This window comes from Ursus arctos, unplaced genomic scaffold, assembly GCF_023065955.2.
Source record: "Ursus arctos isolate Adak ecotype North America unplaced genomic scaffold, UrsArc2.0 scaffold_14, whole genome shotgun sequence".
In the NCBI taxonomy this organism is placed as follows: Eukaryota; Metazoa; Chordata; class Mammalia; order Carnivora; family Ursidae; genus Ursus; species Ursus arctos.
Window position 1 is genome coordinate 19,902,468 of NW_026622808.1, and position 20,371 is coordinate 19,922,838.

The 20,371-nt window shown below is 59.8% G+C and overlaps 2 protein-coding genes and 1 long non-coding RNA gene across 6 annotated transcripts; 2 read left to right on the forward strand and 1 right to left on the reverse strand.

Moving 5' to 3' along the window:
• Positions 1–24: 24 nt before the first annotated feature.
• Positions 25–8,714, reverse strand: ODAD3 (outer dynein arm docking complex subunit 3). The gene is made up of 13 exons (XM_044377972.2): positions 7,984–8,714; positions 6,832–6,953; positions 6,641–6,718; positions 4,668–4,835; positions 4,479–4,580; positions 4,252–4,377; positions 3,920–4,042; positions 3,246–3,398; positions 2,106–2,266; positions 1,859–2,015; positions 1,110–1,265; positions 580–664; positions 25–400 (listed from the first exon to the last, which is right to left on the reverse strand). Exons 1-13 carry the CDS (start codon positions 8,222–8,224, stop codon positions 282–284), a joined length of 1,791 nt encoding a protein of 596 aa, XP_044233907.1. The 5' UTR covers positions 8,225–8,714; the 3' UTR covers positions 25–281.
• Positions 6,372–8,892, forward strand: LOC130543591 (uncharacterized). The gene is made up of 2 exons (XR_008959059.1): positions 6,372–6,556; positions 6,662–8,892. It is a non-coding gene; the product is annotated as an uncharacterized LOC130543591 (long non-coding RNA).
• Positions 8,893–9,294: 402 nt separating this feature from the next.
• PRKCSH (protein kinase C substrate 80K-H) lies at positions 9,295–20,371 on the forward strand. 4 transcript variants are annotated; one of them, XM_026481475.4, is made up of 18 exons: positions 9,295–9,383; positions 9,743–9,894; positions 10,091–10,207; positions 10,798–10,893; positions 10,991–11,048; positions 11,936–12,053; positions 13,556–13,685; positions 16,148–16,232; positions 16,831–16,909; positions 17,624–17,710; positions 17,996–18,184; positions 18,256–18,355; positions 18,822–18,891; positions 19,154–19,243; positions 19,428–19,502; positions 19,588–19,687; positions 19,778–19,941; positions 20,058–20,371. In XM_026481475.4, the coding sequence occupies exons 2-17, from the start codon at positions 9,819–9,821 to the stop codon at positions 19,922–19,924; spliced, it is 1,617 nt and encodes a 538-aa protein (XP_026337260.1). In that variant the 5' UTR covers positions 9,295–9,383; positions 9,743–9,818; the 3' UTR covers positions 19,925–19,941; positions 20,058–20,371. The 4 variants fall into 4 exon arrangements, with proteins under 4 accessions (XP_026337260.1, XP_048083087.1, XP_026337261.1 ...); XM_048227130.2 differs by having other exon boundaries at positions 17,996–18,163; XM_026481476.4 differs by having other exon boundaries at positions 9,371–9,626.

The window sequence follows — 20,371 nt, forward strand, 5'->3', positions numbered from 1 at the left end:
TTTGAGGAGGTGCAGGGTCTAGGAGAGGCAAATACCCAGGGGGCTGGTTGGTGACCTTTATTGCGCGATTCTGAGGCCAGCACAGGCTCGCCTTGGAAGATTTACTGTGGGAACTTCCGGTGGCCCGGCCCCCTTCTCTACTCCGGGCACCACCGGCCCGTTCTGCTCCCTTGTCCGGGCTGCGTTTAGCCTTTGAAGGGGCCCATGGGCCGGAGGCTGGACCCAGAGGGGTTGGGAGCTCCGCAGGGGCCCAGAAGCGCCAGGTGGACGCAAGGGTGAGTCTAGGTCTTCTTCGCGCGACTGCGTTTCTTGCTGCGGGATTCGATTAATTTCTGGGAACGAATCTTAAGCGCCGCACGGCTCACCACGTCGTTGTCTTCGTCCTCACTCTCCTCTTCGTCTGCGCAGGGCAATGAGGCGATCCGGGTTCCCATTCTTGGCTCAGATTTCCCTTTTCCCAGCCTTTACCATCCCCAACTGGGCCCCACCCCCCAAGCTGGCCCCACGCCAGGCCTGGGACCACTTTCCCTTGGTCGGCTTGGGCCCCCAGCCCCGCCTCTTTTCCCTGACCGTACTGACCGAAGAACTTGTCCTTGAGACTGGCAAGAGGCAGGGCGATGCGGGTGTTGTACGTGGGCAGCTTTCCCTCTATGGTGGAGTAGAACTGGGGGAGGGAGGGAGCGGGAGACAACAGAGTGGGGTGGGGTAGAGGCTGCAGGGAAGTCCTGTATTCCCTCCTCCTTACCCCATTCCAAGATATACCCTGATTCCCCATGACACTCCTCCAGTTTAGCTTTGCCGAATGACTCGTTCTTAGAGCGTACCGCGATACCCAACCCCGCCTCTTTGCCCCGTATGCACGCCCCTGGTCTCTGGGGTCCGGCCTCTTGATTTCCCCCCCACCCCAACGCCAGAGCACCCACACTCCCCGGCCCTGCCCACTGGCCTCGCGGACCCTCTGGAAGTTCTCCTCAAGCCTCACACGTTGTCCCTAAAGCTCATTTCCCACCCATAGACCTCATCCCTGGTCTCCCAAGGGGTGCCCCCGGCTCCCTGGTTTTCTGCCCCAGCCCCGCATCCTCAGCCCCGCCCTCTGGCTGTACTCGCACCTCCTGCTCAGCGAGGTGGCGCAGCATCTCTGGCACGTCGTGGCTCTCGAGTTGTGCCTGCAGCTTCAGAAGTTTTTCTTCCACGAGGCCCAGAAGGTCTGGCAGATAGTTATCTGCCTGGGGATCCAGCTCCTTTCCGGCGAAGCGGCCATCCACCTGCGGCCGGGGGCGGAGCCGCGTCAGCCCGAAGGGGGCGGGCCCCTGGGGCGTGTTCACCGGGGGCGGGACCTTACCGGCCTCGAGCCAGGACTTTAAAGGCGAGGGACCACCAACGGGGGGTGGGGGGGGTGCTATCCCCTGTGGGGCGGGGCCTCTGAACTCCAGACACAAACGGCAATGGGTGGAACGAAGGGTTTTAGTGGGGAAGGGGGTAATAATTGAGGAGAAGTCATTTCGGGGATGACTTTCGGAAGAAATGGGACTCTGCTGCGGGCAGGGTGGGGCTCCCCCTGTCTCAGGCCGCCCAAGTATTGCAGTGGAGTCTCAGGTTTCGGATGGGGAGGCAAGGGGGGGCTTTCCCGTGAAGATGGAACAGGGTCTCTGAAGTCCTGAGCCTCTTGAGAAGTAAGGGGGTTTCCCCGCAGGGATATGGGGTGGGGACTTTGAAGAGTGGGGCTGGGCGTCCCCTGTAGGCAGGCCTCTGACATCCTGGACAGGGCAGAGGGTCGGTCCCCTTGAGTAGGGGCAGGAACCCCACCCTCTTGGGCTGTGGGAGGCTCTGGGCTGAGCTTCCTGGGGGTGAGGCCTACCAATGTGATGTGGTTCAGCTTGCCCGCCAGGTGTTCAAGGCTCTCCTTGGTCATTTGTGTCGCCCGCATGGCGTGTTCCAGCTGGTCCTGTGCCTCAGTGCGCCGCTGCTCTTCCGCCTTGAGGCGCTCCTGCAACTCAGTCTGCAGCTTCTGCTGACTACAGGCAGTGGGGAGCCACCACTGTGGTGCCTCTGAGCCCGGGGGGGGGGGGGGCAGGCATTCTCTCCCTTGGGCACTGGGGCCTCACCTCACAATCGTGGCCTCCCCTGAGTACTTGAGGTCTTCCAGCTCTCGCTGCAACCGCTGCTTCTCCTGCTTCAGCCTCTGCAGCGACTGCTCGTTCTCGCTTTTGAGCATCTCCAAATGCGTGAAGGTGTCGCCCTGCGCCAGGAACCGCCTCACCACCGCCTGCAGGTCCCCCAGCTCCCGTCAGAGGGAGGCCTGGGCAGGCCTGGGTGCACCCCCTCTTCCTTTCCCCTGGGCACGCAGGACAGATGGCCTAAGCTGGTGGCTTCTGCGCAGCAATGATGTTTAGGGACTCCGAGAGTCAGACTCAGAGCTGCCTCAAGGATGTACAGCCCCCGACACATAATTTCTGTGGGGCCTTTTTCTATATAAGGGATTTGAATCAGCCCAAATCAGGGTGTGGTGCAGGGTAGCAGTGAGCGTCGTTGTTTTCCAAAATCAACCTGCCATCCACATCGTGACCGTGAATCTCACCCAGTCCACTGAGGAAATATGGGCAATCTCAGGAGCTATCTGCCCACCAGGCCAATTTCTGGAAAGGTGTCATGCCACAGTGCCCCAGATGACCCCATAGCTCGGAGTTCCAGAACCCTCCTATGGGAGGGTAACTCCCATAGGGGTTACCCTATGGGAGAAGTAGCAGTGGGAGAGTGCCTGAAGGGGAGAAACTGGACTGGGGTCCAGTGGGATCCGTATCTGCCAGCAGGAAACATGAGGGTCTTAGCAAATTGCAAGGAAAATGCAACAAAGCGCAGGACCCAGGGCAGGGGCCCGGCTTGCCAGGGTCTGAGAGTGGCACTGGGGAGTCTACTGTGCCCCACACCACATCACAGGGACTGGAGACACAGGAGAGACCAAACTCGCAGATCACACAGAGCTGACATGCCAAAGAAGTTAGGGCCAGCATAAGAGCGGACAGGAGAGGGAATGACGGCGAGGGTCGCAGCTTGTGTGGGTTTTGCTGTGACCAGCAGCAGAAAAACGGAGCAATAACTGGAGGAGGCAGGAGTGTCTTCTACGAATAGAGCAGGTTTGTAGGACCTGAGCCAGCAGAAAGGGGAGGCTGGGCGTGTTGGCTTCACTGGCCTGGGCTCAGTTTGGGCGGAACTAGAGGGCAGGGAGAATTGCAGGCAGCGCTCACGTGGGTTTCGGCCACGCCGGTGGCGTCCTTGACCTTGCCAAAAAGCATCTCTGTCTGGTACATGCTCCAGCGCCGCCTCAGCTCCTCCTCTTTGGCGCGCAGGCTGTCCTGGGTGGAATCCTCGGACTGCAGCAGCACGTGCTCACGCTGGGTCTGTTCACAGGTTGAGGTCAGGGTGGGAGTCGGCGCTCAGGCAAGGATTTAGGGTACAGGGCAGAGAGGGGTAGCAGGACAGGGGGCCGCGAGGGGGCGGGGCCCGATTGGGGAGCACCCAGCCAGGGGTCAGCAGTGCCAAGAAAGGGTTGGTCAGCGACTGGCCCCCACAGAGGCCGGGCAAAGAGGCGGGGTCAAGGGAGCGGGGGCGGGGCCTCGAGTAAGGGGCGGGCTAGAGGCAGGATCAGATTTCGGAGTGGGGGTAATCAGGTGGGGAAGGACTGGGACGACCAGTGAGTGAAGGGCGATCTGGAGACGAGAAAATCAGATGGAGGGAGGGCAGGGTCAGGGATGTGGGAGGAGCCCTGGCATCCAGCGCAGGTGGGGGCGGAGTCCAGAGAAGAGTTAAGAGCGGGGACGGTCTAGGGTATGGCTCCAGGCAGGGCTGTGGCCGGACCTGCAGGGCCAGGTCTAGGCTGGGGCGGGCTGGGATTGCGCCCGGCACCCCTGGAGACGCCCACCTTGCGCTCCATGCGTTCGTTCTGCAGCTTCCTCTCTTCTGCGCGTTTCTTGCACTCGGTTATGTAGCGCTCACGCTTCTTGCGCTCTTGGAACACGCTCTCCTCCAGATACTGCAGTTGGTTCTGGAGGAAGGGCCGGGGGAGACAGCAGGACCAGCTGGTACCTACCGAGGCTCAGGGCCCGAGCGGCCGGCCCAACTTCAGACAGCTGGGCCAAGCTGCGGGGTCCTGGGAGGTAGGCGGGAGGAGCTCAGGGACAGCCGAGGTTCAGATTCTGGGGCCAGGAGACCATGGCATCTGGGCAGGAACCCCAGGGCCTGGCAGGCTGGCACCTTGGCGATATCCCGGGCGTTGAACGCCTCCTGGTTCACCACTTGCAGCTCCTCGAGCTCACGTTTTGCTCTCACGACCTCGGACTCCATGAAGTCCAGCCGGTTTTCCAAGTGAAGGCTCTCCTCCTGGGGAGTGGGGGGGTGGGACGGGCCTGTGACCGCCGTCCTTCCGCAGGCTGGCCCTCCCACTTGCTTCCACCCCGCCCCCAAGCGGTCCTGGTCCCTACCTGGAGATAGGCCTTGAGCTGCAGGTAAACACTGGTAATGTGTTCGGCCTCCTCCGCCTTCATCCGGGCCTTCTCCAGGCGGTTCTCCAGGTTCCGCAAGGTCTAGAGGGAAGCAAGGCTGGGCTGAGTCCCCTCCCCTCTCAAATTCTCCCCAGGATCTCCACCCCCACCCCTCCTCAACGGCCTCACCTTGGCCACCTCTGTGTTGCCATTTTGCGCTTCGGCCACCTCTAGCTCGCGGAGGCGGTGCTGCAGCTGGAGCTCGTCCAGCCACCGCCGCCGCAGCCCCACCTGGTGCCGCAGCGCGTTCAGCTGCTTCACCTTCTCCCGCAGCCGCTGGTCCAGGTGCTCCAGGGCCTGCTGGAGGGAGGCGAGCCCAAGCGGCAGCCTGAACCCTCCCACCGAAGCCTTCCTTTCTTCTCCCATTTCTTGTTTCTCGTTCCCTGGGCTCAGCGGCATCTGACCTGGCTCATCCCCTGCTCTTGCGTATCGTCTCCTTTGGCGGCTTCCAGGACCCCCCACTCCCCAGTTTTCCACCCCGGCTGCCCCTTCTCCACTTCCTTGGCCGCCTCAGGCTCTTCTCGCCTCTGTTCACACCCACCCCCTTGATGGACCCACCCAGGCTCAGGGTTTGAAAACTCACCATAGCGAAAACATCCAAATCCCACCCCCTCCCAATGCCCGGAACGACAGGCCTCATATACCCATATCTACACCGTCTTCCAGGCGTTTCCATAGGCACCTCAAAACCATCGTGTCCAAAATTGAGTATATGATCTTTCCCCAAGTCTGCCCTCCCTGAATCTTCTCGATGTCAGCTCACGGCAGCTGCATCCTTCCAGACGCTCAAGTCCAAAAGCTCGATGTCCTACCCCACCTTTTCTTCTTCCATCACCCCTACATCCAATTTGTGAAGCAACGCTTTATTCTATGTCAAAGGTTTTCCCAGAGCTACCTCGTTCTTCCTATTTCCACCACTTTTGTCTAAGGGCAGCTGACAATACCTTCACCTGGATGACCGCCACCTGGCTTCCCACGTCTTCCTCACACTGCACGTCATAAAATCTGAACTCTTCATCTTGGCCAGCTAAGCCTGCTGGAAGGTTCAGCCCCTGCTGACCCTCTTTTTTTTTTTTTTCTTCTTCTTTTTTCTTTTTTTTAAGGTTTATATATTTATTTGAGAGAGAGACAGCATGAGCAGGAGGGGCAGAGAGACAAGTAGCCTCAGAAGCTGAACTCCAGGACCCTGAGATCATGACCTGAGCTGTAGTCAGAGGCTTAACGCACTGAGCCACCCAGGTGCCCCCAGCTGACCCTCTTCACCACATCTCCTACAGAGCCCCGCATTCCCATGCAGCCACACTGCCCAGGCCTGTGTCTCCAATGCTCTGCTCCCTTGTGTCTACCTCAGGGACTTTGCACTTGCTGTTCTCTCTGCCTGGATCACTTTTCCCCAAATCATTTCCTGCCTGTCGCATTCTTAGCTCAAATGTCAACTTCTTAGAGAGAAGGGGCTTTGCTGATCCCCCCCCCCCCAATCTAAAGTGCAAACCCCTTGTGGCGCCTGGATGGCTCAGTTGGTTGACTGTCTGCCTTCGGCTCAGGTCATGATCTCAGGGTCCTGGGATAGAGCCTGGCCTCAGGCTCCCTGCTCAGCAGGGTGTCTTCTGCTTCTCCTCTCCCTGTTCCCCACCCCCACCCCTGCTCGTGCTTGTGCACTCTCTCTCTCTCTCTCAAAAAAGTTAATAAATCTTAAAAAAAAATAAGGTGCAAAACTCTGCCCCTATCTATCTCTATTTTATTCATTTCTCGTCACCACTGGAAATTACTTTGTTTCTGCATTCGTTCTTGGTGTTTTTTGTTTTTTTTTGTTTTTGTTTTGTTTTGTTTTCCTCCAATCTCTTTTCCCCACTAGGATATGAAGTTTTGGGGAGTGGAGACTGGTCTCAGTTGTTGTTGGTGGTGTTTTGACTTTGTAGTCACCAATACCGAATACCATGCCTACCCCATGGTCAGTGTGTGATAAAGACTGAGTGAACAAATGAACGCCAGCTGGTGTGGAGAAAGGACTGGAGAAGGTGAGGTGAGGCAGGGAGTCCAGCTGGGAGGGGACACAAGCTGGAAACGAAGGCAGATGGTCAGTGGAGTGGGACGGGGCGAACCTGTCCTGTCCTGTTCTGCAGGTACGGCTTCTCTGACTTCCACTCCCGAAGCACTGCCTGGACCACTTTCTCATCTCCCTGCAAGGAGAGGAGCCCAGTCACCGCTCACTGAGACCACCCCAACCTGAGGCAGTGCCCTGCCCCTGGGGGTGCTGCCCTGACTCCTGGAAACCCTTCGCCCACCTGCTCACCTGGAGCAGGTCCGTCAGCTGTACTTGCAGTGCCCTGGTCTCCTCACGGAGGTGGTTGATGGTCTCCTGATTCTTCCTGATGTTCCACTGGGTGCTCTCATAAAAGGCCTTCCGGTCACCCTCTGAGGTCATGCGAGGTACACAAGCAGAATCTCATAGGGGGCTGGGGGCTTCCCAGAGGGAAGCTGTTTTTGTTACGTTGACTTAATATTGTAACAATACTTTAGTTTGAGCACTTATTATATACTCGATGCTTGACAAAGAACTTTCTAGATATCGAATGCCATATGTCAATAGGTGCATATCCATATCATGCCCATTTACAGATGAGAACAATGAGGCTCAGGCTTATGAGTTTGTTCAAGGTCACAAGAAGTCTGTTTCCTGAGCCCATACCTTCAACTACTGTGCAAGATTGCCTTCTAGTAATAACAAAACAGTAATCATAATGGTTCACAGCAGAATTTTCCAACCTTAGCACAACTGATATTTGGGATGGATAATTATTTGTTTCGAGCTGTTCCATGAATTCTCAGATGTTGAACAGTATCCCTGGCCTCTACCCACCGGATGACAGTAGCACCGCCTCCCACCCCCCACCCCCCAACAATGTGACCATCAAAAACGTCTCCAGACATTGCCACATGTCCACTGGGGAGCAAAATGGCCCTCTTCCAGATACATGGTTTACACTTTATAGTGCCTTACTGTGTGTCAGGCACTGTTCTAAGCACTTTATACATTTCAGCTACCTATGGGGTTGTACTCTACTATCCCCATTTTGCGGATAGAGAAACTGAAAGCAATTAGGCTACTCATAGTCCCCTGAGATCAAACAGTATATGCAGAGTAGAGCCAAGATTTGAACCCAGAAAAATCTGGCTCTAGAATCCATGTTCTTTACTCCCTGCCCAATGTGTGGTAGAAGAGTCGAAATTACACAAAAGTATGAAACACAGCCTAGTTGGTTCTGAGCCCAGGAAAGATTTTAGAAGAGAGGTGAGGAAAACCATGAACAAGTATGAGTTTTTGCCTCCAGAGACTGGTCACCTGGTTGAAGGCCGGAGGAAGGCCCCTGTCACACCGTGCCTGGTCGGAGGGCTCAGTGGACACTGTTGACTCTTGATTCTTCGTGCCCTTGAGCCATCTTACCTAACAGTTGTATCTTCCTTTGTAATTCTGCCACCTGCGTGTGCACAGCAGACTTCCCCCTTCCGGCATGGAGGCCTCCAGCCTTGGAATGGTGTGGAAGCCAGGCGTGGGACACACCCTTCACTGGGGAGTGGTGGTGCTGAGCCTGAGACTGACTGCCCTTGACCTTGGCGGAGGTCGAAACCTGGTCCTGAGAAGGCTGGATGTTGGAAGAGGCCGCCCAGCACAGGGGAGACGTCATGACTGGGTTGGGGCGTAGGGTCCCTGGGGATTAGGGTGGCAAACAGCAATTGCCCCTGTCCCGGATCCGTCAGCGCGGGTTCCCCGGGCTCTGGGAGAATGCACTTTCCGACCGCTTGGCGGGGCCTCGCAGCATCTCCCGGTTGCTGGGTAACCTCTGCCCCCTCCTTCTTCTACCGCTCCCATGGAAACCGCCCGCGTTCCACACCACCGCTTTCATTGGCTAAGGCTGTGCAGAGGGGCGGTCTAATTGCAGGCTGACCAAGCCTCTCTGCTGGATATTGGGAGGAGGGTACTTTGGGGTCACGTGCTCATCTTTTTTTTTTTAATTTTATTTTTGAGTACTCTGTACACCCAAGGTGGGGCTGGAACCCGCAACCCTGAGATCAAGAGTCCAACGGTCTAAGTCAGAACCAGCCAGGCGCCCCTACTTTTTTTTTTTTTTTTTTTAAGATTTTATTTTTGAGGGGCGCCTGGGTAGCGCAGTCGTTAAAGCGTCTGCCTTCGGCTCAGGGCGTGATCCCGGCGTGCCGGGATCCAGTCCCACATCACGCTCCTCCGCTGTGAGCCTGCTTCTTCCTCTTCCACTCCCCCTGCTGCGTTCCCTCTCTCACTGGCTGTCTCTCCGTCACATAAATAAATAAAATCTTTAAAAAAAAAAAAAAAAAAGATTTTATTTTTGAGCGATCTCTACTCCCAATATGGGGCTCGAACCCACAACCCCAAGATCAAGAGTCCCGCTCCTGGACTGAGCCAGCCAAGCAACCCCCCCTTTTTTTTTTAAAGCACCCCCCCCCCACACACACACATACCACCCCCACTCCGCTGGGTTTCCAGGGCATTTTTCAGGAACCTTCTTTTCCGGCCGCAGAACCTGCCACTCCCAAGATGGAGGAACCTAGCGCCGCCATTAAGCGCGAACCATCAGAACGATCCCCTCTAGGGCTTCACAGTCCTATCCAAGATGGCCGTCTGGGTTCCAGCCCAGCCCCTCCCCCATTTGCCACTCCCAACATGGCACCCTTGGGTCGTCGCTCCGCACGCGCGGCGTGATGCCGGAAGTGACGGAACCCACACATTTCCGCTTTCTTTTTTCTGGAGGAACGGTTGGCTGCCGGGCTGGGGGGCGCGGTGGATATTGACCTTTGCCCCGGCTTCGTGTAGGTGGTGAACTAACGCGCGGGGGGGAGGGTGTCACCCTAATTTCTTATTGGGGGCAGCTGGAGGGTGTTCGTCGGTAGAGTAGGAGACTGTTAACCCCTTCGGCCGATTGGCGGGAATTGGGTAGCTCACCACCCCCCCAGCAGGGAGCGGAGGTTTTGAGCTTCCTACCATTGATATGAGAAAAGTGAGACTTCTTCTGGGCAAGACTGGGGAGACAGCCCCCCCATATTGGAAGCAAAGTGAGTCCCCATTGCCCGGAAGCGATGGAGGAGTCCAGTTGGCTGGAGGAAAAGGTGACTTCCTTTGGCTGGAAGTAGCCCTCTCCCGCTGACCAGCCGTCCCTTTCTTGCCGCAGCGTGGGTGCACAGCACATCTCCCCGCAGCCGCCTTCCTCCCCCAGAACTTGTTTCCGGCCTGCGAGCTTCTGCGAGATGTTACTGTTCGCGTTGCTGCTGCCCCTGTGCTGGGCCGTGGAGGTCAAGAGGCCCCGGGGCGTCTCCCTCACCAGTGAGTCCGGCACTGGACGTGGCTGGAGGTGGGGGTAAGGTGTGGAAGGGGCCGACTTGGCCCCTGGGTTAGATACTTGAGCCTTCTGCCTCAGTTTCCTGGTCTCTGGGTAGGGAAGGTGGCAGTGCTCAGCTGCTGGGAGAGAGCTGAAGGCCTTTTCTTTGCCTTGGGCTGAGCGCCTTACCTCCCTCCCCAGACCATCACTTCTATGATGAGTCCAAACCTTTCACTTGCCTGGACGGCTCTGCCACCATCCCTTTTGATCAGGTCAATGATGACTACTGTGACTGCAAGGATGGCTCAGATGAACCAGGTGAGTCTTTCTCTGCTCATTCATTCATTCATTCATTCAAGGTTTTTTGAATGCCTGGGAAATGCCAGCCCGTGTGGTGGTGACCAACACAGACCCAGTCCTGCCCTCACAGGGCTCCCTGTTGAGCGGGGGAAAGCAGGCATAGAAGCCAGTGGTTAGTGGTTTGGTGAGGAGGGCCACAGCTGCTGGGGGAGCCCAGAGAGCACCCTCCCCCCCGCCTGGGGATCACAAAGTGAGGTCTCCACTGAACCCTGAAATGTGCTGAAAATGGAGGCGCCAGCAAGTGCAAGTACCCAGAGATGGGAGAGAAGGTGGGGTTGAAGGGCAGACAAAGACAGAAGCAGAGGCAAGGGATGGAGCAGTTGGCCGGGCCCTGTTCTGAGGGCCTTGGTGAGGAGAGGCAAGAGAGAACATTGGAGAGTTTTATTCCAGGCCATGAACGGGCAGCTGCCCTTCCTTCCCTTTCTCAGCACTGGTGATCCTTACGTGTTGTCTGTGTGCACGTGTGTTGGGGGGCGGGGATCTGTCTGTGGGTGGGTGTGATGGGTTAGCCCTGAGCTCACCCCCAAAACTCTCCTTTCTTCCCGCAGGTACAGCCGCCTGTCCTAATGGTAGCTTTCACTGCACCAACACTGGCTACAAGCCCCTGTACATCTCCTCCAGATGGGTCAACGATGGAGTTTGTGGTGAGTGAGATCACGCTGGGGTTGGGGAAATAGGCGGTGGGGGGGAGTAGGGAGGAGCCACCGCCGGGTCTGATCGCATCCCTGCTTCTGCTCTCAGACTGCTGTGACGGGACGGATGAATACAACAGTGGGACCGTCTGTGAGAACACCTGCAAGTATGTGGCTGGCAGCCGCTGCCCCCGGCCCGGCCCTTGCCTCACCCCACGCAGGGAAGCAAGTCCCTCTCTTCCCTGCGTTTGTCTCTCGAGTGCTCACTCTGTGCCCGTGCCTTGTGAACGAGCACCGCGTTGCCACTTCATCGCTGGCCCAGAAGCAGACAGAGTTGTTTCGCAGTTCAGCAGATGAGGAAAGTCAGGTTTAGAATAAAAAGTGACCTCCCCAGGTTCGTACAGCTAGGACAGATCAGAGCCGGAGCTTGAACCCAGGCCGGTATAATTTGAAACTCCGATCTTTGAATCGCTACACTCTTGCAGCAGGACCTGAAAACTGAAATGCCCCCAGGCGGGGTGGCATAAACAGAAGGCGGCTGAGTGTGAGGCAGTAGGGCTGGGGGGCGTTGTGGCATCTAAAGGAACACTTGCCCCTTGACTCCGTCATTTAAAGGCAGGTGGCCAAGCTAGATTCGTTTTTCAGAGAACCTGAAAATCCCAATACTTTTGTAAACTCACTTGATGAAAGATCTTTTAGGTACAGGGCAGGTCAGGGGCAACACAGTTATCCATCAGATGGCCTTCTTGTCTGGGAGTTTGTGATTTCTGTGCTTTTCTTTCTCTCTTGGGAGCCAACCTCTTGCCCCACATCCGAGCATTCCCTAGCCCCTTCCCTAGGTCCCTACAGTGAGCGAACTCTGACCGCTGTCCCTCCTCTCAAGGACAGGGATGAAGGGCTCTGAGACCATGAGATCTTGGGGAGTGGGAGGTTGGCTCTTTATGTTTCCCCACGTAGGGGCGGCAGCTGGTGGGTTGAGCTGTTTTGGAACGAGCCAGAGCTGGTGAGCCCTAAGGGCCTCCCTGGTGGCGCTCGTGTGTTCCCTCCACCGCAGAGAGAAGGGCCGTAAGGAGAGAGAGACGCTGCAGCAGATGGCAGAGGTCACGCGGGAGGGGTTCCGCCTGAAGAAGATCCTCATCGAGGACTGGAAGAAGGCTCGGGAGGAGAAGCAGGTGAGGGAGCCCGTGGGGCTGGCCCAGGACAGTCTGGGCCCTGAGGCCTGGATTCATGGGCTGGTGAGGCTGGGCGGGATTGACACCCGCCCCTGACGAGTGGAGTCCCGAGGCCAGCTACTGTCCGTGTGTGCCTTGGTTTACCTGTTCGTCCACTGGCTGTTTAGTCATTGGTTAAGCCGTTGCCAGGTGGCAGTCAGCACAGCTGTTGCCCAGGGCCTGGGGTGGCAGGCTGGAGTGGGCTTAGAGGAGCTCTCCTCCTGCACCCCGGAACAGGAGGGACACGTCTCTGCATCCTGGTTCGGTGTGCCGTCATCTGTAAGGTGAGGCCGATGACCGTGTGACCTCCCTGTTCTGGGGGAGGACTCGAGACGTTGTCAGAGCAGCCGGGCTAGCTCCACAGGGTGAGTGCTGCAGGGGCTGGAAGAAATCGTGTCCCCAGGCATGTGTCTCTTCCTCGCCTGCCCGCCACCCCCTGGGCCGTTAGACGGGTCAGAGTCTTCAGCGCTGCCCCCTGGACTTCTGCCAGATTCTCTGCACGAGAGCTTCAGCTCTTTTTCTGCCCAGGGAAGGTTCCGGGTCTTTCCCCTCTCCATGCCCTGGCTGTTGAGGCCCCTCCTGAGTTTGTTGGGGGGGTGGGGGGGTGGGCAGTGAAGCCCTTTCTGAGTTCAGAGGATAGTGGGAGAGCCATGCAGTGGGGTTGGCTCCAAGTGCCTTTTGCCCTCCTGGGAGCGGTAGGAGGACCCTGGGGGCAGGCCAGGCTGAGGTGTGAGCCAAGGCCTTAGGAGGAAAATGATCCTGGCGGGGCTTGGGCTAAGGCCCTTCAGCTTGGGGTCCCATCCACACAGCGCACTCGTTCCTTCTTGGAATACCCGCAGAGGCCCAGGATTGCTGCGGTGTAGTGGACGTGAGACTGGAAACAGACTTGGAATTCCCTCGAGGACACATTGTCCACTGAGAGGGACAGATGCCAAAGTGACACCCAGGGCCACTGGGAAAAGGGACATTGGGGTTGGGGCTCTGAGGCAGAGAGGAGATTCGTGCCCTGTCTCCCTCCTCCTCCCACCTGTTGTGGGGGCAGGAAGCGGGGACGGCTTCTGGAGGAGAAGGTCTCTGTCTAAACCGGAATCAGTGGGATAATTCAGAGTTAGCCACGCAGAGCGTTCTAGGCAGAGGGAAAGCACGTGTGAAGAATGGGAGGTGGAGAGCCTGTGGGGAATCTAAACGGTGTCGGGGTAGTTGGAGCCTACAGGTCAGGACGGCTGTGGGGCAGGGGGGGCTGGAGCCGTGGGCCCGGTCATGCGGGACCTGGGGGGGCTGCCGCAGGGTGTTCAGGGTTCTCCCCCGTGAGCTCTGGGGAACCACAGGGAGGGGGAGACCTGGGGAGGAGTGTGCCTCAGGAAGGTCACCTGTGGCCCCCTGTGGAGTAGAGGCAGGGAGGGGGCACTCAGGAAGAAGCCAGAACAGAAGGAGAGGTGGCATCTTGCCTTTTGCCCGCCCAGGAAAAGCTCGCTGAGCTGCAGGCTGGAAAGAAGTCTCTGGAGGACCAGGTGGAGATGCTGCGCGTGGTGAAGGAGGAGGCCGAGAAGCCGGAGAAGGAGGCCAAAGACCAGCACCAGAAGCGGTGGGAAGGTACGTCAGGGGGTGGCTGGGCTGGCCCTCGTCTCCTGATTGCTCGTTCCTGCTGATTTTCGATCAGATCACCGATCACCGTGCCTCAGTCTCTCAGGCGCCTTCTCGTCTTCGCTGTGCATCGGTCATTGTATTCGAAAGTCATTTGTAGGAATAATTTGCAGCCTAGCAGGAGTGATTTTTTTTCTGAGAAGAGATGCTTTTGTTTCTGCCAGCCACATGGGAACACTAGCATGGGGGGTCCCCTGAATCCAGAGCGGGGGCTGGAGGCCCCTCCTGCCTGTCAGGCAGTGTGAGCAGAGGTGTGAGCACAGGCTGGGTGATTGCTGGTCCAGCCTCTCCTTAAGGGGACAGCCCTGGGGTGGGGGTCACAGCCTAGTTCCTGGGGGCTTGGTGGGGCTTTCCCATTCTCCCCTCCTGGGGCTTTGATTCCCTCTCTCTTGTCTCACAAGTTCTCATCAACACAGACCTCGGAATTTGCCGGGGGGCTTCTGTGTCCTTTAACCTTCCTGAGTTGCTCTTTGCCCTGGCAAGTTATGTCACTTTGCTTGGTTGGAGATGGTTTTTATGCTTTGTCCAGCGTCTTCTTGCTTTTGGCAGGTCATGCTGTCATTCTGGGAAATCGGGAGCCTTGGCCCTCGTCCTCAGTCTGTCCAGTGGGGGGTCATCCTGTGGAAGCAGGCTAGACGGGTGAGGTGGGGCAGAAGCCCCTCCAGACAGGGTTTGGAAGTGTGGCCCTGGCTACTCCCTGGGCTGGGAGCCACGAGTTGGGAGCCCGTCTCTGAGTCCACACTGCTGGTCTCCATCTCCCGGGGCACCTGCTGTGTTCTTTGTCCCTTGCTCTCTCTGCCTTGGTTTCTCACACTCAGTTCATCTGGCATTCGCGGGGTGCCTGCTGTGTTCTGGGCACACCCCAGGTGCCAGTAGTTGAGCACTGAACAAGATGGAGATAGCCTCTGCCTGCTCAGAGAGGGAGTGAGCCAGGCAGAGGGCACAGTTGCAAAGGCCCTGAGGCAGCCTCTTGTCTGGTTTTTAAGGGGCAGCAAGGAGGCCGTGTGGTAGGAGGGAGGGAGTGAGGAGAATTGGAGGGGTGGTGGGGAGAGAGAAGGGTAGGGCCTTGGGGACTGTGGGGACCTCACTTCCTCCCAAGTGAGGTAGGAGCTCTAGAGGATTCTGAGCAGAGGAGGAACAGAAGCCAGGAAACCAGGGAGAAGCTGACCATATTGTTCCAGGCAAGCAGTGGGCTGGGATGAGGGTGGGGGGCGCAGAGGTGGAGAGAACTGGGCCTGAAGACAGACTGAAGCTGTCGTGGCCCCGGGGCAGGTGAGCAGGGAGGCCTCCGGTCCAGAACCCCCAGTGGCTTCTGCAGCCTCCTCTTCTTCCTTCAGCAGGGGCTGTTTCTGCCCCCAGACCCTGGCTTGCAATCTCCACTGCTCTTGGGAGACCCCGGACTTTGTTTTCTCCCCTCTTTCCTGGGCGGTGTCCAGCTGGTACCTCCCCCCCCGCCCCAAGAAGCACACGCAGGCCCCGCCACTCAGACAGCTGTCCCGAAGCTCTGCCTTCCCCTCCAGCACTGGGAAGTCAGGAGGTCTCTTCTCTCTGTTCACCCTGATGGAAGCCGACTTCCTAAACTGTCCTGTGTCTCTGCCCCTGGCCCTGCCCTTCGCCAGCCGGGTACCTGCGGGCAGGTCCCTTCAGCCAGCTAGCCTCACGCCCTCATCTGGGAGAGGGGCAGTGCCAGCCTGGTCTGCTGGGGCATGGCGGGATCTCTGGGCGTGAGCCACAGCGTGGCAGAGGGAACCCCACTTGTCCTGGGCTGAGCGGCGGCCCGGCATACCCCGTGAGCTTGGTCACTGGAGCTGCGCTGTGGCCGCTTTCCCGTCCAGCCACACTAGGTGGGGGTGAGGCCGGCGGGGGAGGCACTGTCCGAGCAGACATGCAGCTGTGGCCCTGTGTCCACTGGCTCCAGCCCAGTTCCCTCATGTTCCTGGGACACTCCTTGGGGCCCCCAGGAAGCCTTCCTGGCTTGGCCACACCCCACCCCAGTCTCCATCCTGACCTTTATGTTGGAGAGCGGGCCTGGGGTGCCCGGGCTGCTTCTCCTGGGGGCCTCCCAGATGCGGCCGACCTGTGCGTGTTCCCCCACCCACCCCTGCGCGGTCTCTGCCAGCCCCTGCTTGTTCAAACCCAAAGTCCCAGGGTGTCCTCAAGCCCCAGCCCCCATGTCTGCAAACCCTTTCAACTCCCAGCTTCGGAGTCTCCCCGTTATCTGGCATTTCTCGCCTCTTCCTTGGCCCCCGCCCTGGCCAGCCTTTGGCAGCTCCTGGCTCCCATCCCTGGTCCGTGCTCTGCAGTGGCCCGACTTGGCACCCAGTGCAGGGCCAAGCACACAGTGGGACACGTGGGGTGTTGGGGCAGGGCAGGTCTCAGGGTGGCGGGTGACAGAGCTCGCCCCTCCACAGAGCAGCAGGCCGCCTCCAAGGCCCAGCGGGAACAGGAGCTGGCGGCCAACGCCTTCCAGGAGCTGGACGACGATATGGATGGGGCGTGAGTCTACCCATCCTACCCTGGGCTTGGGATTCCTTCCTCCCACCTCCCCCTACCCTGCGCCTGAGCCCCACCTCCTCATCATGAGTCCTTAGCTAGTGCCAAACCGTATCTGAACAAGCCCCTGCTTACTAAAGTATAAAGTAGGTCTAGAAAAATCCTAAGGGTGGATGAGGGGATCCCCACAAGGAGCCAGGTGAGGTAGCTGGGGGGAGGGCCCATTATTTTTCCCAAGACTATTCTGTGGCCTGGGTCACTTTGACGAAAGCCGGACACCTTTTAATCCTGTGCCCCTGACTTGCTTTCTGACCCAGGCTAATGGCTGAGTGGAGGGTGGGTTGTCAGGAACACACAATCTCTGTCTCTCCTTTGAGCCCCGTAAGGGCTGCGGCGTTCTCAGGACAGGGCAGGAGATGGGACTGGGCCCCCCCTCCGACCGCAACCCCAGAGCTCACCTTTTCCCAACTTCTGCCTCTTCCCCCCCACTTTAAGGTCCTAAAATAAGTTCTGGGGAGGGCCCCTGACAGGGGGCGAACAGGTAGCAGGCCCCGAGCCAGTGGGCCTCACTGCTTGCCGGCCTCTCCCGGTGTCCCTGCAGGGTCTCGGTCACCGAGCTGCAGACCCATCCGGAGCTGGACAGCGACGGTGACGGGGCACTATCGGAAGCGGAAGCTCAGGTATCCCATCCTTTTCCTAGCCCTGGGACTTGCAGGGGGCATTGCTCCAGGGTGACCTCAGGGCCAGTGGCGGAGGACAGGCAGGCCCTGGGCTGCTCCCAGGGCTGCTGGGGTGCCCAGCATGGCCGATGCCACTTGGCCTTGCCTGGGTAAGGCAAGGGGGTAGCCGCCCAGCTCTCTTTCTCCCTGCCCTTTGGGACCTGGGTGGGGGGCCACACAGGTGCCACAGGGGCACCTGGTTAGGAACGCGCCAGATGTCCCACCCACCTGGCCCCATGTGCTCCCCGAGCGTGTGCCGCCGCCCTGCCCTCCTTGAGGGCGGGCCTTGGCTCTCTGTCCTGGCTGGGGCTGGATCCCTGCTGCTGACTCCATTCCTGTCCCGCCTGGGCCTCTGCCTCTTCCCAAGGGCCCAGCGACCGCTGGCGCTTGTGCTCTTAGCTCCCTCTCCCTCTCTGTCTCTCAGTTTCTCTCCCTGGCCGCTCAGGCCTTTGCCCCCACCGGCTCCCCTCCTCTGGGGCCGCCCCCTTTCCCACAGGCCTGTGCTGCCCCCTTCGAACTGCTCCGCCTCAGCGGGCCAGGCCCAGGCCCGGCCACGGGTGGTCAGAGCACATCCGTGCCTGGCACCATAGCCTGAGGCCCCCCTTGAGAGTGCCTGGGGCACAGGGGGGCACGTGGAGTCCCCCGATCTTGACACTACCCCCAACACGCACACAGGCCCTCCTTGGGGGAGACGTGCAGACTGACGCCGCTGCCTTCTACGACCGCGTCTGGGCTGCCATCAGGGACAAGTACCGGTCTGAGGTCAGCGGGGTAGGAGAGGAGATGTGTGCCCCCTCCCTGCCCCCCCATGCCTTACAAAGAAACTCCCTCTGCTTCTGGCACAGGGCCACCCTGGCCAGCTGGGTCATCCAAGCGCCCTCCATGGAGGGCCCCCCCATCAGCTGTCTGTCCCTCCCTCCAGGCCCCTTGGAGGGGCGGAGACACTGCGGCTGCCCACTGGGTGACGGTGTGAGCTTGGACTTGAGACCGGGGGAGGGTGGGGGGGACCACCGAGCCCATAGCACCTCCTCCCCGCACACCCACCAGGTGCTACCCACCAGCCCCCCCCCCGCACCTTCTGAGCCTGACCTGACAGAGCCCAGGGAGGAGCAGCCTGCAGTGCCCTCGCCACCCGTGGAAGAGGAGGAAGAGGAGGAGGAAGAAGAGGAGACAGAAGAGGAGGAGGAGGACGAAGAAGAAGAAGAAGATTCCCAGGTGCAGGGGGAGCAGCCCAAGGTGTGTGTTTGGGGGAGAAGGGGATGACTGGGTGGGGACTGGGTCACTTGCTGACTCTGCCCCTCCCCCAGGAGGCCCCGCCCCCGCTGGTTCCCCCGCAGCCTGCCCCCAGCCCCCTTGAAGAGGACAAAATGCCGCCCTACGATGAGCAGACTCAGGCCTTCATTGACGGTGAGGGCCAAGCAGGGAAATCCATGCTCCCCATGATCCACACCTGCAGGGACCCAGGGAATGGGCCTCACTTGCTTCCCCAAGATGGGCATGTGTTGGCCCTCAGAAAGCCCGGGGAGTTGGGGCCATCCTGGAGGGGGCATCTGGGGCCTGGAGAAAGCATTGCCACCCTGATCGGCCCCAGGGGCCCTCTCGCCTCCTCTGGCTGCTGCTTGTTTGTGCCGTGTGGTCGGGGCGGGGAGCCAGCTAGGCCCCGAGAGTCCTGGCCCTCCTCCCTGAGGAGCGGAGAGCCTGGGCAGCCGGGCGGGGTCTGCCCTAGGCCTGTCGAGGCCTACAGGGCCTTCCTGGGCCTGGGCCTCAGAGCAGGCCGGGGAGCTGGGGGAAAGCAAGTGTATCCGTGGCCCCCCTCCCTCTTCTCGCGGTTGGGGCACCTCTGACCTCCCCCCACACTACCCACCCCCTCCAGCTGCCCAGGAGGCCCGCAACAAGTTTGAGGAGGCTGAGCGGTCCTTGAGGGACATGGAGGAGTCCATCAGGTAAGGGGGGCAGGTGTCGGGCTACAGCAAGGCCATGTTTCCACCCGGCGCACAGCTCCCCGGAGGAGGCGGTAATGGGGAGTTGCCGAGGCTACCCCTGCTGGGGCAGCAGTGGCTCCTGCGGGGAGGGTCCCCAGACGGTGGGGAGCCAGAGCCCAGCCCCCGAGCGGCCCTCCATTGCTGGAGTGGGCCTCCCTGTGTTGTCCTGAGCGAGGCGGTGGCGTCCCCAGCTGCCCCTTAACTGCTTGGCGTCCCATTCCAGGAACTTGGAGCAGGAGATTTCCTTTGACTTTGGCCCCAACGGAGAGTTTGCCTACCTGTACAGCCAGTGCTACGAGCTCACCACCAACGAGTGCGCCCCCCACTGGCCAACGGGCGGGTGGAGTCTGGGGCGGGGCAGGGCAGGACGCGGGGGAGCGAGGGGGTGGGCTCCAGGGCAGTCAGCGGGGTTCGAGGCGCCCGTGTACCCTCTGTGTGGGTGCACTGAGGAGGCTGGGGTCCCGTGTTCCCTGCCCACCGTCCCCATCCTGTGACAGGTACGTCTACCGGCTCTGTCCCTTCAAGCTCGTCTCTCAGAAGCCCAAACTCGGCGGCTCCCCTACCAGCCTCGGGTGAGTGGGCTTAGACTGGACTCCCTTGCCGCAGCTCCTCTGCCCCTGTGGGCACCCCCACCCTAAGCACCCTGCTCTCTCGCAGCACCTGGGGCTCATGGGCTGGCCCTGACCACGACAAGTTCAGTGCCATGAAGTACGAGCAGGGAACGGGCTGCTGGCAGGGCCCCAACCGCTCCACCACCGTGAGTGCTGGGCGGGGGAGGGGGGGCGGCAGGTGCTGCGGGAGCCCCGGCCCACCCGAGCCCACCTGAGCCCCTTCCTGCCCATCCCAGGTGCGCCTGCTGTGTGGAAAGGAAACAGTGGTGACCAGCACGACGGAGCCCAGTCGCTGCGAGTACCTCATGGAGCTGATGACGCCAGCCGCCTGCCCGGAGCCGCCGCCCGAACCACCTGCCAACGGCGACCACGACGAGCTCTAGCCCTCCTGGGCGCCGAGGTGGGCAGGGAGCTGAGGGGGCCTCCTCCACCTGGGGGTGCGGCAGGGGCTGAGGAAAACTTGTCTGCCCGCCCGTCCGCCTCCGCCTCTCTCATTTGGTCTTTCTCTGGCCGCAGAACCTCAAGGCATGGGAACCTCCCCAGCGGGGCCGCCCACCCACCCCGCCGTCTGTGGACCAAGGCCCGCCCCCGGGTCTCCTCACCCTCCCCGCGGGGGCAGGAACCGTGTGGAGCTCCGTGCCCTGCTCTCGGGGGGCCAGGCAGGGCACAGCCACGTTCCCAGGCCCCGGCGGCCTCCAAAGGTGGAATAAAGGGGTTCGCCCACCCCGGGCGCCCCACCCCCACCCCGCCCAGGGCGCCTGCCTCCCTTCCTGGTGGGGATGAGTGACTTGACCTGTGACCTCAAAACAATAAACACGATCCCCCCCCAA